This window comes from Vespa crabro, chromosome 5 (assembly GCF_910589235.1).
Source record: "Vespa crabro chromosome 5, iyVesCrab1.2, whole genome shotgun sequence".
Taxonomy (NCBI): Eukaryota; Metazoa; Arthropoda; class Insecta; order Hymenoptera; family Vespidae; genus Vespa; species Vespa crabro.
The window spans coordinates 5592074-5608764 of record NC_060959.1 but is presented as its reverse complement, the minus strand read 5'-3'; the positions used below and the strand labels follow the sequence as shown (position 1 = coordinate 5608764).

The following is a 16691-nucleotide window of genomic DNA, read 5'->3' as shown; positions in this document are numbered from 1 at the left end:
GATTCTAAACTGTATTAGAATCTCATTTCAATCTTTATTTTATTTTTCAAAAATTTCAAATGATACATGAAAGTTTTATTCTAAGGAACGTCTTAAAGAATTACTTGTTTCAAGGAAAATGATGAGACGTTTCAGATGTCATTAAAATTGTCCCATCCTATATCTTGTATCAGAATTTTTCTTTTAGAAAATTTAATTTACTTCGAAACATTAAAACGACGCGATGTTAAACAATTTTTTTTATTAATTTAGTTTAGTCGATAAGATAGAAATAGATACAAAGTATACGATCTAATATTTTCTTTCACTTCATTATGGTTTCCCATAATTACTCTTTAATTTACGTGCTCGAAGGAAAATTTGTTTTATTTTGTCACAATAAAATATTGCAATTTTTCTTTTTCGAATTTCTGATTTCTTTCGTCTTATCGATTAAATTGATTAACGACGTCATTGTATAAACAAAAATAAGTTAATTGATTTTATTTAATTATTATTATTATTATTATTATTATTATTATTATTATTATTATTATTATTATTATTATTATTATTATTATTATTATTATTATTATGCATGCATAATAATAATAATTACATAAAATATCCATATCTTTATATACGTCGTTTTCAAATTTCCGTGATTTTCGTAATCTCAAAGACGTTAACATTTAATTTATGATTAGAATGTTTTTGAGTGTCATACAAGTTTTCATCAAGAGATCGTATTCTTTGAGGTTCTTTCTTTGAAATTGACATACTCATTATAATATCTGGATTTAATATGATAAATGGAACAGAAGAGAAACATTTCTCAAATGTTTTTACGATTAGAATCTTAATTCAATTTTCAATTCGCTTTATAAATCTAAGAAAATACACAAAGAATGAATTAAGAACTTTAGCACTTTTTCACAAAAAGTTCTTTCATTATCAAAATATTGGATGCTATGCATATTTCATTAGCTAACTCTAAGGATATTCTTATTGGGCATACCAACCAATGTTATGGCAAAAATATTTCAACAAGTTTGTGCGATATCTGATAAAATATGAAAATAAACTATCGTATTTTTCATCGAGTTCTGCACGCAATCTGTTTCTTCTCTCCGTCACCGTCGCTAGATTATCTTTAAGTTATCGTGAATGATATGAACAGTGAGAATATTATAACGGAATGAATCATTTTAGAATATTTAATATCAATTTATCATGAAATCGCAATATGAATCACGGAAAATTTCAATTGTATATCATATTTCAAAGAACACGATTGTCCGTGCGATCTCGAGTTCCAATTCATAAGAATCAACTTGATATTGTGAATTTATCTTTCAGTGACATTTTTATAGTAAAAAAAGAAAAAAAAAAAGAAAATGAAAAAGAAGAAAGAAACAAAGAGAGAAAGAAAAAATTGTATGAAATGAAAAAATAACGAAAGATATGAATTTTACTTATTTTTAAATAGCACCTATGTGACGCTACCGAAGCAACGTCCCCCTTATTAAAATCATGTCTACTAGTCGGATTTTTGACGATGAGAAAGACAAGGCAAGGCGTTATTATAAGTTACATATATTAGCCGATAATGTTTGTGTATGTGTGCGACCTCTTAATTAGAGAACGAGCATCGTACGAAATGGATGAGGATTCTAACGAAAGAAGCCTACTACTAGGCAATCGGCCAAGAATCATCCTGTTTAGTTCGCTCGTTCCCTCTTTGCCGACGAAAAGATCAAGATCTATTCGAATTTAGTATCGTCTCAATAGCCACACTGTTATGGCAGAGTCAAGGAAATACATATACGAATATCGTAAGCTTCGACGGCTAACAAATCAAATCGACTGTCAGATCAGAAATATCTCTGTGAGTGTTCTACTTTCGAGAAATTGTGAAGCCATAAAAAGTGCTTTGTCTCTTTCATGCTTTCTTTCCCCCCCCCCTCCTCTCTCTCTCCCTGTCTCTCTCTCTCTCTCTCTCTCTCCCTGTCTCTCTTTTTTTCTTTCACCTTTTTCAATCTCTATCATTCGAACGAAAAAGCGCATCGGCTTTACTTTCGAACTATACGAACCGCAAGGACGAAATGTGGACACCGATATAATGGATATGGAAATGAAACCGTTCGCGATTGAACCGCAATATTTTTCGCAACGATACTGACAAAAGAATCTTGACAAGAAAGAAAAGTAAAATCGAACGTATGGGTTTACATATGTCGATGACATCTCCATTCCGTTGTTTTTCGATATAAACTTTTCCACGTTATTAAAAGCTCGAACATACGAAAAGATTGTTATCCTTTTATCAAGCAAAAATGAGAATACAAGCGGACAGGATCAATTGTATCGATTCTTTTTCTTTTTTTTTTTTTCATCGTATCTCAAGAATCGTTTGTCATGTATTTTTCTGTTTTTCTTTCTTTTCTTTTTTTTTCTTTTTTTTTTTTCTTTTTTTAAGTTCCTTAAACAACGAAACGTAACAAAATCAACATCGAAAACGACGAAACGTCACTTCTTTTAGGATTTCTTGATTCTATGAATGAGTCAATATAGTTTCATTAATAATAACAAAATGTAAGCCTTTAATTCGACAAACTTTAATAAAGATTTAGCGTGAGAAATATAGGCGTGCGCGTGAAAATGGTATAAATTGACATAATAATGACGGTATTCGCGAGTCAGAACGCCGTCGTTAATTACGCGAACTTTACGAACGTCGTGCCACGCCCACTTGCTTGATTATATGCTTGTTAGAACGCGAACTATCCCTCCCTGCCTCTCTCTCTCTCTCTCTCTCTCTCTCTCTCTCTCTCTCTCTCTCTGTCTCTTTCCCTGTCTCTCCTTCTCTTTTCCTCTCTCAACCCGATTTTAGCATAACGTTGGTTTACGAGAATGCGTTTCGGTAGTAAATAGAAGTTGTATTCTACGTAGTAATAATCATTTCTCCGTTAAACGTCCCTTAGGAGTAACATCTCTATTTTCTAAAAGATTATTTTATACTCGTTGGAATAATTCAAATGTGTTCTTTTTTTTTTCTTTTTTTTTTTCTTCTTTTTTTTCTCTTCTCTTGCTTTGTTTCAGTCCGAGTATGGTCTCACGGAAGATCAAGTGGCTGGTAAGTTTGATATCATTATTTAATTATAAGAAATTTGTTCGATCATAAATGATTATTTGTGATTTGTAATTGAATGAAAATTTTGGCTTGGTTACGTAGCGAGAAAAATACCGCAGCTAGATTTCACCGGTAGAGCTCTATTTCGCTTTTGCATTCAGCTCAAGTATTTATATATGCAAATGTATGTAGTAATGGTGCAGCGCGTTGACTCCACCACTCAGTTGGCCACTCCTCGTACTTTTCTTTCTCTTTCGAATCGTACCAACGTGTTTATGTATGTATACATATATGTATGTATGTGTGCTGTATGTATGGTGTATGTATGTATATTGTATGTATGTATGTATGTATGTATGTATGTATGTATGTATGTATGTATGTATGTATGTATGTATGTATGTATGTATGTATGTATGTATGTATGTATGTATGTATGTATGTATGTATGTATGTATGTATGTATGTATGTATATATTACGTAGGACTTTCTCAAGGTTTTCCTAATTTTCATACTGTACAGCTAAGCATATTCGGCAGCAAGTTTTTTAATTACGAAAACGTTCGATATTTTTCAGCTGGCTAAGTGAAACATAATCTTGCCTGCTAAAGTGGAATTGGGAACGTTTAGCATTTTTTCTCTAGAATTCGTCAAGATTTCATTTGCACTTGCGTTTATCCCTTCAGATTACTAATTTGGTTTCGTTTAAACGAGCGAAGAACGAAATATTTTCTTTTTTTTTTTCGTTTCTTTCTCTTTTTCTTTTTAGAATTTTTTCTTTCTCTGTGTATGAGAAAACAAAATTAAAAAAAGAGAATTTCTTTAATCTTTAACCCTTCGAAATGTTTTTTTTTTTTTTTTTTTTTTTTTTTTTGTGAAAATCTCTTTGCCAATGTTTGTAGTCTATTATGATTTTAATTATAACAGTACGCCGAGGTATCATTATAGACGGAGAAAGCAATTAACGTACCAAGAAAATGATTCTTAATCGCGATAATAAAAAATACATCGTTTCTATATCGCAAACCGACATCGTTGCTTTTTCGGCGCGTGTTGCTCGTTTCAATAAAATCTTTCAGATTTTTTTGTTTTCGGCGGCACATAGCCAGAGATCGAATCGATTAAATTCGCGTGTCTTCGAAGTATGAGAAGAGAAACGTCGCCCGACGTTTGCTATTTTATAAAGTCATGAAATGGGAATTGGATAAAGTACACGTGTGTGTGTGTGTGTCTGAGTGTATCTGTTCTGTATGTGTTACGGATCTCGCGTATATTTTCTCCGACGATAGTAAAAATTCGTATCTATAGATCGACGCGACGTAGAATTTTTTTTTTTTTTTATCTTCTCTTCTTCCTACATATCGAAACACTCGCTACGTATTCATTTTATTAATAGCAATGCTTACAATATTACCTACATATTTATTAAATCTGTAGAATTCTGATTGGCTGTAATATTAATACGTTTAACTAATTAATTAATGAATACAATGCATTGATTGATATCAACAATAAATAAATGTAAAAGTTTAATTTATAATAATAACATTAGTAAATTAATGAATGTAATGGCTTGAATAATATCATTGAGTAAGTATCTAATTATATCGATTGTTTATTTTTGTTTATATTTCCCAACCATCCATCCAATCGCCCACCTATCCAATCCCCCCTTTTCTTCTTTACAGAATTCAAAGAAGCATTCATGCTGTTCGATAAAGACGAGGATGGAACAATCACCATGGCTGAACTTGGTGTGGTCATGCGATCTCTGGGACAGAGACCGTCCGGTGAGTAAGAATTCTTTTTATGCAGACGTACGATTTATGTTTATGCGTATTGGGTGCATGCGCGCACAAATATTCGGACGACGTTATTCGTAGGCCAGAAGGTAAATACGATCTGGCTTTACGCCATAGTCTCTGATGAAAGCTTAGCCTGGGCAAAATATCTTTACTGTGAGGATAAATCTCTCGAAATCTTTTTTATTCCTTTTAATTACAATTTCCTTTATAATTATCGATTGATCGTATCGACCAATCGAAAATTATTGACATATTGTTTCTATTATTTTCATCGTTATTTATTCATTCATTTATTTAATTATTTATTTAACGAATTCTTGTATAATAATTGATTATTTACGAATAATAAATATATAATAAAGAAATAAAATAATGTATGTAATATATAACTATTGTATAAGTGCGAAATATCTAGGAATATCTAAGAGAGAGTTTATTTAACGGGATAGAAAAAAGAAAGTAATCGATAGAATCGTCGAGTTGTTGCATAAAAAAGTTGACGAACGAAAAAGGTATCTTTTCGTCTCTTAAAAAAAAAAAGAAAAGAAAAAAAAATTCCTACGTAATGATACAGAGAATAATTCATTATAGACTGATTGTTCATTATCATTTCATCCATTATAGATAAAAGAATGTCAGCGTTGAAATTACATGTCTACAAAATCTTACAATCTAGACAATCCATTTAACAAAAAAGATCGTGTCTGAGAGCTATATTTGTACAAATAGAGCGAGTCCACTTTGATCATGTAACAACTTTCTTTTTCATAGAAAAATATGTTTGTATATATATATATATATATATATATATATATATATATATATATATAAAATTCTTACTTGTGACATTTCGTGTTCAATCAAAAATGATTGAGAAATAATAATTGAAAATTTGTCGAGTTGAACATAGTAATTAGAGAATTTCTATAATATTTTTTCTACATTTTAGATACGGAACTACGAGATATGGTGAATGAAGTGGATCAAGATGGTAATGGTACCATCGAGTTTAATGAGTTCCTGCAAATGATGTCAAAGAAGATGAAGGGAGCAGACGGGAAGGACGAGTTACGCGAAGCGTTTAGGTGATTCTCGAGCTAATCGATACTTACAAAAGTCGGTTATGTCACTAGAGAATTTTTTTCCCCTTCTAATTTCTTTTGTTCTTTTTCGTTTTTATTTTTTTGTCTTTTCTTTATCTTTTTCTTTTGTTTTCCCTCCTTTTCTTTTCCCTCATCGACTTTTCTCTTTTTCCGGAAATTAATTCGATAATTATTTCCGTCGTACAGAGTATTTGACAAGAACAAAGACGGCCTGATCTCATCGAAGGAATTACGGCACGTAATGACGAATCTCGGTGAAAAATTGTCGGAGGAAGAAGTCGATGACATGATCAAGGAGGCGGACTTAGATGGTGATGGAATGGTTAACTATGAAGGTAATTATTTTTAATGACTTTCGAAGATCGTTATCGTGAGTCGACGATGAACGTTCTCGTTGGCATTTAAAAAAAAAAAAGAAGAAAATAAAAATAATAAAGAACTATAATAAAAAACAAAATTGGATAAAGATTCCTTGCGATGATTTTCAATCATCCAAGCAATATATATACTCAATATTATTTCAGAATTCGTGACAATTTTGACGTCGAAAAATTAGTTCGTTGGTCGTCTAATCTGACAACGATGTTGATGGAGAAGAAGAAAAAGAAGAAGAAGAAGAAGAAGAAAAGAAGGAAGCACGCAAAGTTCCTCGCCAGGATCGTAGATAGAAAGAAGGACGTTTATTGCGATATCCTAGCATTCAGCAGCACCAGCAGCAGCAACAGCAGCAGTAAAAGAAGCAATCACAGCAGCAACAATGTCAAAATCATCGTCCTAAAAGTAACTAAATGAGCGTGTCGAGTCAATCGAAAATTCTCGTCGAATTTATCGATTCTTCGCGTATGAAATTAAAACAAACAAACAAACAAAAAATAAAAAAGATTAAACAAAACAAAACAAAACAATGGAAAAAAAAGAAACATTGAAACAATACGATGATGTTCGCCGATCTTTTAAAAGAAAAACATGTGTCCGCACGCGCGAAAAAGACACAATACCACACATACACGGACACGAAAAAAGACGATATGCGTACACACCTCGCTTTCTTCGGAAGAAAATGAAGAAGATAGAAAAAACGAAGAAAATCTAGAAAGATTCCTAAGTAAGAACGAATGTCTATGAAAAGAGAGAAAGAGAGAGAGAGAGAGAGAGAGAGAGAGAAAATGGAATTAACAAAGCGAGGTGGTCGTTCCCGAAACAATCAACTGAGCTTCGTTTAACATTTACCTACTCTACTTAATGCTAAAACATAAAAGAATAGTTGTTACGAGTACCATTTAGGAAAAATTCAGATAAAAGAGAAACATCCTTGAATCCAAATCCTCGAATCCTTTTCCCTTTTTTCCTACCTTTCTCTCCCCTTTAATAATTAGTACGACTTATGATGTGAGAAAAAAATAAAACTATAGTTAGGTCGTGTAAAAGCGGGTTTATTATTAGCATATGCGGTTGCCGTTTACGTATGCTATTATTTCCCAGGAGCAAACTCGTAATCTCTCGAGGCATGTGTGTTACCGCTAATTTCCCTCCCATTCCTCTTATCCACAAGCGTTCCCTATCCTTCACCAACTCTCTCTTCCTTAGATTATATATGTATATTCTTGGTGGACGAGGCTAATATAAGTTTAATGAAAAAGAAAAAGAAGGAGAATAAGAAGAGATAGGAAAGGAATAATAATAATAATAATAACAGCAACAAAAAATAGAGAAAAAAAAAGAAAAATAAAAACAAAAAAAAATGAGGATTACGATAAGAAGGACCGATTTGGGATATTATCACTTGTCAGGTTCGATTCGCTTTTTCGAGTGACTTGAGCGTGAGAGCGTGCAACAGCTATGTATATTAGTCGACATTTTTACAGTAAAAATTATTACACGAAAGGCAGTCGCAACCTCGGACGGCAGACGACTACTACTACTACTACTACCACTTACTACTATTACTAATACTACTACTACTACTATTACTACTACTACTACTACTATTACTATTATTACTATTCTATTATTACTATATTACTATTTCGGTAATATTGCGAGCAGCAGTTTTTTCAAAGGTGTTCAAACGTCGTTGTCAATCGCATAGCCCCCTTTATATCCGACGAGGAAAAGAAAGTTAAAAGAATTCCATGAGCGCGTTGATCGCCTTTTTCTCGAGTATATATATACATGTATGTATATGTATGTATATATAAGAATTTGGTAAAAAATGAAATAAAAGTGAAGACAGAAGAGAGAGAGAGAGAGAGAGAGAGAGAGAGAGAGAGAGAGAGAGAGAGAGAGAGAGAGACAAGTGGAGCAGATTTCCTCAAAAATGTATATAGATCAAAATATAGCAGAATCTACGGTACGCACAAGTTTCAGCTTTCTCGCTTTACGATAAAGAAAAAAAAGACATAAAAACAAAAGGGATTAGAAGAAGAAAAATAAAATAATAGAAAATAAAAAAAGGAAAATAAAATAAATCCTAGTTTTCATCTCGCTCATTGTTAATGTTTCGTACGCCACACTTGATGAAAGGACAAACCTAGAGAGAGAGGAAGAAAGAGACAGAGAAAGACAGAGAGAAAGAAAAAGAGAGAGAGAGAGAGAGAAAGAGAGAAAAAGACGATCAAAGAGAAACGACGTGCTTCCTTCGAGAAAAGAAGAAAACGAGAAAAAGCAGAAGAACAAAAGCTTTCTCCTTCTGTTTTAATCTCTGCCGTCGCTAAATTTGTCTCTTCTTCGTTTGCTAAATTATTAGCAAGACGTGTCCCCCGACAATTTGCGGCAAAAGGTGATCAAGAACAACACGCTCGGTGCTCACTATCCTCCTCTGTCTCGATGTTCAAACTGTGAAAAAAAAAGAAACAAAAAAAAAAAGGAAACCTAAGAAGAACGAAGCATACTTTTATGATTATATTATAAGTAATTGTATTGATTGTGCACACCTCTCCCATTTCTGGCTCTAAAATTCCTTAGAGAAGTACAATTTCTGCTCAGTCCATCATCCTTGCCCCTTCAATAAAAAGTCATTAATCCGTAGGACTATTATTAACGAGAAGTTAGTTTGAGATACTAGAGACAGTCCTGTAGTTATAATAAAATACGTACACGTAAAGATTCAATAAAATTGCATTATACACCTATGTACCTATATATTATATATATATATATATATATATATATATATATATATATATATGTGTGTATATATATATATATATACACGTATATACAGATGTTATTACCATAAGGTCAGAACAGGTACATTTTATTGGATTATATTCATATATTTAGTATAACACAACAAATGAAAAAAAACAAACAACTTATATATATACACACACATGCATTACATACGTACGTAAATAATTATTATTATTATTATTATTATTATTATTATTATTATTATTATTATTATTATTATTATTATTATTATTATTATTATATACATATATGTATACATATATATATAAACAAAAAAATATATATATATTATATTATATACACGATAGTGGTGTACGTCGGTGGTATACTGGCATTAATATTTTTATGGTTTTAAACAAAAATAGTTCAAAAATGAGAGCGAAAGGAAGAGCGAAAGAGAAAATGTGTATATATGAAAGAAAGAGAGAGAGAGAGAGAGAGAGAGAGAGAGAGAGAGAGAGAGAGAGAGAGAAAAGGGAAGAAAAAGGAAGATAATTCCGACTATTATAATTATGCAAACGATATAAAAGGCGTTTGTAAAATTAACCCAAAAAAGAAAAGATTTGGGCGAGAAATGAAGAAACGAGCGTTGATACGTAAATAAGCATTTATTATCACGTGTGTATTTTTGTATCGTGATAATCTACTTCTTGTATCACGATAGCGAATGAGCAATTATTGTCCGTATATGAAGAGTCGAGGAAATATTGAAAAGATTAAAACGTGGATTATCATTGAACCGTTGATGATGTTTATAGCGCGGTGATTTCACGTACATACATAGATGATAGACAATAATTAAGTTCTTTAGTTTAGGAGACACAATACATTACATATTTACATACTTACATATATAGAGAAAAAGAAAAATTAAAAAGAAGGAGAGAGAGAGAGAGAAAGAGAGAACGAAAGAACGAGAGAAAGAGAGTATGAAAGTATCGATTATAATTATTAAAAAGACAAATGCAATGCTTGAATGTTTGGTAATGTAAATACATACTGCACAAGTATGGCTGCGTATTTCATATTATTATTTTCATTTGTGTTTTCTTTCTTCTGGATTGTTTATTGAAAAAAGGGATATGATAATAATGGTGACGAGAAAAGAAAGAGAGAAAAATATAATATTAAAAAGGTATCATTCCGATGCGATTTATTTCTCTTTTAGAGAAAATGAGACTTGTCTTTTATCATTCAACGCTTTTAGCCACTTTCTTTTTTGGGTTAATATTGATATCACGTTTCTAGAAAGCCGTGTGAAATCTTTGAAAATATAAAAGATGATATGTAAAAGGCACAGAAGAAGAATGAAAGAGAGAGAGAGAGAGAGAGAGAGAGAGAGAAAGAGAGAGAGAATGTAGACAACAGGCGTATTTACCTAATATTACGATCGTCGTTTACTAGCCATTCTCCTATCCGCGTTTTATGCTTACCAATTGCATCTAAATATCCATTAAGTTGTTCCTTTTCTTCTTTATCTTTCTATCAAGATTAATATCATTCAAATAAACCGTAGCCTTCCCATTAAGAAACGATTTTCATGTACACGCGAGATCTTAATCGACATAATTTATGATTTTATCTCTCAATTTTCTTTTCATTATTTCATATAATTAATTAATCAATTAATTAAATTCTAATAATGATATATTTATATAACGCGGTGGGCTCGTAAACGATGTATAATAACTATACCCTATAGTAAAGTTTACGGCTGTGTGTAATAATAACGATATTATCACATAGTAATGGCAAAAGATATATAAACAAATGAAAACGCTCGCTTTGGCGTTTACAAAAAAAAAACAAAAAAAAAAAACAAACAAAAAAAGAACAAAAAAAAAGAAAGAAAGAAAGAAAGAAAGAAAAAGAAATAAAAATATAAAGATGCGAATGAAGAGGAGCTTAATAAGCTATCACAAATAGTAATGTATAACGTCCCGAAGACAATATAGGTATTTCTCTAACAATTTCTATGTGCGAAACAAAGCTTGACTTGAATCGCGTTGATGGCCTACGTTTTTTTATCAGTCGTTTTAATCGGATCGATTCCGTTGATCGTAGAATCGCGATTATTAGAACGATAAAATCAAAATCAAAGAAGTATAGAAGCGAGATATTTTCGTTAATTATTATTATTATTTTTTTTTTCTTTTTTTTTTCTTTCCCTTAAAGGACAATTATCGAGAAAATGTACCGCGATTTTCACGACACGGACCGACTCCCGGTGATATCGAATTGGAAATTTTATCCTCGCATTTAAACGCACGATCTCTCGTAACGCGCTCGTGTACTTCGCGCTCTAATCACCGATATTTTTTTTTTCTTCTGCTACGGGCGATAAATTTTGCTTTAAATAGGGTAACAGCGTTTCTTCTTTTATTTACGTTATTGAACTTTGATATTTGTGTATATGTATGCGCCTTATTTAATTAGATTATATTTAAATAGATACCGAAAGAAAAGCAAAATTTATAGCTTCGTTTTGAAAGCATCGATTTTGAATATAAAGAAAGAGAGTGAAAGTTAAAGAAAGATAGAGTGAGAAAGTATGTGTGTGTGTGTGTGTGAGAGAGAGAGAGAGAGAGGAAGGGAAAGAGAATAGGTAAAACAAGGTTTCATTATTCAGCTGCATAAAAATGAATAGAATATTTTTATAAGTCATTTCTTGCGCCAAATCCTAATCATACATACATAAAAAATAAAGGAAAAAGAAACATAAAAAAAGCTATACCTACTTGCTAAGTTTTTCATCGTGCGTTCACTATTGTACTATATATATTATTGCATAGCAAAAAGTGTTGCATATTGTGTTATATATTTCAAAGATTATCTTTGATATACAAGTTAGTGCATCGATCATTGCACCCTTATATATTATTATTATTATTATTATTATTATTATTATTATTATTATTATTATTATTATTATTATTATTATTATGATTATTATTATTATTAATATTATTATATTGTTCACGCGTAAATATGTTAATGTTTGTTGAGTGTATGTATGAGAGGGAGAAAGAAAGAATGAGAGAGAGAGAGAGAGAAAAAAAGAGAGAGAAAGACAGAGAGAGAGACAGAGAATGACAGACGAAGAGAACAACACAAGTCTTCCTTTCAATGAATATTTCAAAGATCGAAGATAAAGATTTTTTTCTTTCTTCGATATTTCCCTTTCCAATTTTTATCACACGAATCGATAATTCTTCTCAACAATTTTCCTCTTCTTCAGCCTTCGAAAAATTCTAAAATCTTCGACAAAGAAATTTTCGAATCTCTTTTTTGCCTCGTCGTTCACGTTGTATTTCTAATATTCTTTCTTAAGTCTTAGTTTATGGAAAGAAAAGTCGGTGCCAATCATTTTCCTCGTACGAACATTCGAGAGTATATCGACGTTCTTTGCTTCCTTTATTTTATTTTTCTACTCTTTTTCTTTTTTCCTCTCCTCCCTCTCCCCCTGTCTCTCCCTCTCTCTCTCTCTCTCTCTCTCTCTCTCTCTCTCTTTCTTTTTTCGCGAGGAAGATTAAAATTTATGTGAGAATCACTCATTTACGTGTTTGTTTATGTGAGAAGTAAAAGTACGGAAGATAAATTAGATGAACGTAATGCGATCTTTTTAGATCTTTTCGTTAAATGTATTGATCGCATGTAACTTTTGTAAAACCGTCCTTCATCTTCGGTTCTTCATCTCCGTCCCCTAATCCCTTTTACCTTTCTCAATTTTCCTCTCTAACATATCGTTCTTTTTTAGTCGGTCCCGCTAATGAAATAAATGAGAGGGCAAAGTGATGAATGGCGAGATAAAAGGAATTTAGTCGATATCAAAAGAAAAGAAAAAAAAAAAATAACGCAAGAGTAATCAAATAAACGTACGTGTAAAGTCGATAGATTGTATATTTGTGAGAGAATCTGATATATAGCGTTAGACGTTTAATATTTATAATTATAAATGTAAGTATAGAACTCTATTAGGTTTTATCAATCGAGAGATCTTTTTCGCGAAGATAATATAATTATCGAGAAAGAAAGAGAGAAAGAGAAAGAACGAGAGCGCACGCGCGACAGAGAGAGAGAGAGAGAGAGGGATCACGGAAATGATCTTGTCGATCAAATTTATCCTTTAGACAAAACGTAATTGTTAAGTTTTACGTTCGGCGATGTAAAATCTTTCGCGTTGATTATATTATCGAATCGTGAATGTGCAATCGCGTAGGCTATCGAACGAGTAATAAAAATGAGATAGAGAGAGAGAGAGAGAGAGAAATCAATCGATCAGTGTTTATTTTATGATCAAGAGAAATCGCTCGGGCCGCAAACAAGCGGGAAATTTGAAACGACGAAAAAAAAAATAATTAAAAGTATTTCTATCTTTATAATCGGGATTGAAAATTTTCAAGTATTCTCAAGCGTGATCGATAGTTATCGATCATAGACAAAGAGAGCTCGAACCTCGCGTTGAATTTCGCGTCGTTCGTGATCATTTTCTATTTCCCCGTTATAATAATTTTCTATGATCGTTCTTCAACTATACTTCCCATGTGGTTTATTTGCCTACGCGTAAACGAGCGATTCGATTTAATACGATAATAAAAAGCAGCTGCGGTAGAAAAGCGAGATGATCGTAACGACTGCCGTATTTGAGTGATAGAAAACAAAGAGAGATGATAAAGAGATTAAAAGAAGAAGAAAAAAAAAGAAAAAAGAAACAAAACACAAACACGTCTTTCATTATTATATTAGAGATTATGATAATGAGCGTATTACACGATCGTGCGTATTATATATTCGTCATATAAGAGAGGAGGACTCGTAAACGGTTAATAAATGTTTCGCGATGATGAATCTTAAACTTTGAGAATCTACAAATTTTTCTTTCTTTATCTATTCGTTAATTTGTAGGAAAAATCTGAATCTTTTCTCTACGTCCATAACTATTGTTATACTGCTATTATTATTATTATTATTATTATTATTATTATTATTATTATTATTATTGTTATTATTATTATTATTATTATTATTGTTAATAATAATAATATTGTTTGTTTGTTTGTTTGTTCGTTTCTTTTTTAATTATTATATTATTATTGTCGTTATTATTTGCCATCGGGTCTTTAAGGTTTAAGGAGACTACGATAATGTAAGACAGGATATAAGTATTATGCGTTAATAGAAGAAGTATTATAATGGAGGTGTATTAGGCATATATAGAATATCATTTGTAAGTACACGAGCATGAGCTTGTTTTACTATGCGACGATGACAATGACAATTACGATTGATAATAATGACAAAAACGAAAACGAAGACGACGACGATGATGAAAACGACGACGACGACAATGACGATAACGACGACGACGATGATGACGATGATGATGATGATGATGATGATGATGATGATGATGATGATGATGATGATATCGCACTGTGAATGAAATATTTATATTTTTACTTAAGAAATGGCTCTAATAATGTTTCTAACGATCTGTCCCCGCAAGACGGGGATTTTCATAATCTTATTTTTCTAGAGTAAATATCGAAATAATTATTATTATGTTATGACGAAACGTGCTAATAAGATGCGGTAAACAAAGTAAATAGGTCAAAGGAGAACACACAAATGAGAATAAAGAGTGTGCGTATTTGTTTATGTGTGTATGTGTGTGTATTTGGTTAAAAGAAAGAAAAAGAAAGAGGGAGAGAGAGAGAAATATAAAAAAAAAAGAAAAAGAAAAAAAAGCGAACGTATTTCCCTTTTGGTATGATGCAGCTATGTGTAAAATTTTCTTGGAAAAAAAATTTTACAAGTTGGTTCGATGTATCCCACAAATACAAATGTATATATATATATATATATATATATATATATATATATATATACATACATACGTAACGTTTTTACTGGTCTCACATGTTTATTCGACGGTAAGAAACAGACTTTAACGTGCTGTATACGTTTTGTGATCGATCGATCTATGAGCGCGACGTTTAAATGTCACCCCTCTTATGTATGACATATAAAGTTTATCCTAAGAAATTTTCAATTTAACGCGGGTACACATTCCTTTTAATCATTGTTGCATTTCACGAAGAAAATCGATTCTAATTTCTAATCCTTCTGCGTCATTTAATAATATTAGCTCGTTTATTCTTTTCTTTGTACTTTTCAATCGTGATTCATCGATTTAAAATAAAAAATAAAAAAAAAAGAAAGGAAGGAAAAAATGAATATAAGCGTAGAAATAAATTAAAGAAAAGAAAATGTCGTTCGAATTTGTAGACGCAATTCAAATGAGAATGTAAAATATAACCAGACGCAGTGAGAATAAAACGATACGATAAGGCTATTGCTGGGATAGAACAGCTGTGCAAATTGCGAACGAGTTCTTTTATCACACATACACACACACATGCATATATATATGTATATATATATATATTATATATATGCATACATACGTATACGCATAGAAATATCATACATATGTACGTTTGAAACGTTACATGCTTTTACGTGTATAAGATGGCTAAAATAAAAGCTATGCTGGCTACATAAATACACGCGCCTATAATATGCCGTTGCTTGGGTATATATAAAAATACATTACGTACATACATAATCGAAGAAATATACAGCGCGTATTCCTTCGTTAATTAATTAAATGGCCTATTAGAATCGGATAAATAAAAAAATAACATTGGCTGTTCTATTACTATACGAAGAATAAATTGTTGTTCGTGAAAATTTTTAATCGAAATGAAAAGAAAGTCTTCGTTTTGCGAGCTTTTTGCGATCGTCGGGGAATGTTCTTCAAACGTTCATACTATTTATCGTTTCGCGAGCGAAATCAAAGAAGAGAACGAGACGTCAAAAATAATCCATATTATTATTGGCCATCGAACGTTTACGATTATGTTCCATTGATCGTTCGTTTTCGTGATCCACTAACGTACAGAACATAGCTATATTTAAATATCGAAATTTCTAATGTTCGTTAATTTCCTTTAACAATGCGCTCCTCAATTTCTCTAAACTACGTTACCTGCGAATGTATGTTTCTATTCGAATCTGCTCCACTCACGTTTCGTCGTAAGGTGGAAAAATAAGACATAAAGGATGAAAAAAAAAAAAAGGAAAACGGATGAAAAAGTAAAAAAAGGAAAAAAGAAAAGAAAAAAATAAAAAAGAAAAACAAGATGATGAAGAAATTAATATCTATAGAGACGGATACTGTCGCGCGAAGAGTAAAGTATATGTGATGTTAGACGTATGCAATCATGTTACGTGTAATGTTGTGTATCGTAAGATTAGTCGATATAAAAGGTGGTGGTGTGTAATGATGGAATGTAATACATGTAATCGAGTTATCCCTAAATACAGCCATTTTATAATGGATGCTGATATACGAATTAATGCTGATATACGAATTAATGCTGATACTCAAATTTTCCCTGAATTTTCCTATGCGA

The 16691-nt window shown here is 31.5% G+C and overlaps 1 protein-coding gene across 7 annotated transcripts in view; it reads left to right on the top strand.

Annotated features, from left to right (window-relative positions):
• Positions 1-16631, top strand: part of LOC124424080 (neo-calmodulin-like) — a 104658-nt gene extending 88027 nt beyond the window's left edge. For all 7 annotated transcript variants that reach the window (XM_046962630.1, XM_046962628.1, XM_046962629.1 and 4 more), the window contains 5 exons: positions 3082-3115; positions 4802-4903; positions 5868-6003; positions 6208-6356; positions 6546-16631. In XM_046962630.1, coding sequence (XP_046818586.1) covers positions 3082-3115; positions 4802-4903; positions 5868-6003; positions 6208-6356; positions 6546-6577 — 453 coding nt within the window. In that variant the 3' untranslated portion in view covers positions 6578-16631. The remainder of the gene's footprint in view (positions 1-3081; positions 3116-4801; positions 4904-5867; positions 6004-6207; positions 6357-6545) is intronic.
• The last annotated feature ends 60 nt before the right edge of the window (positions 16632-16691 follow it).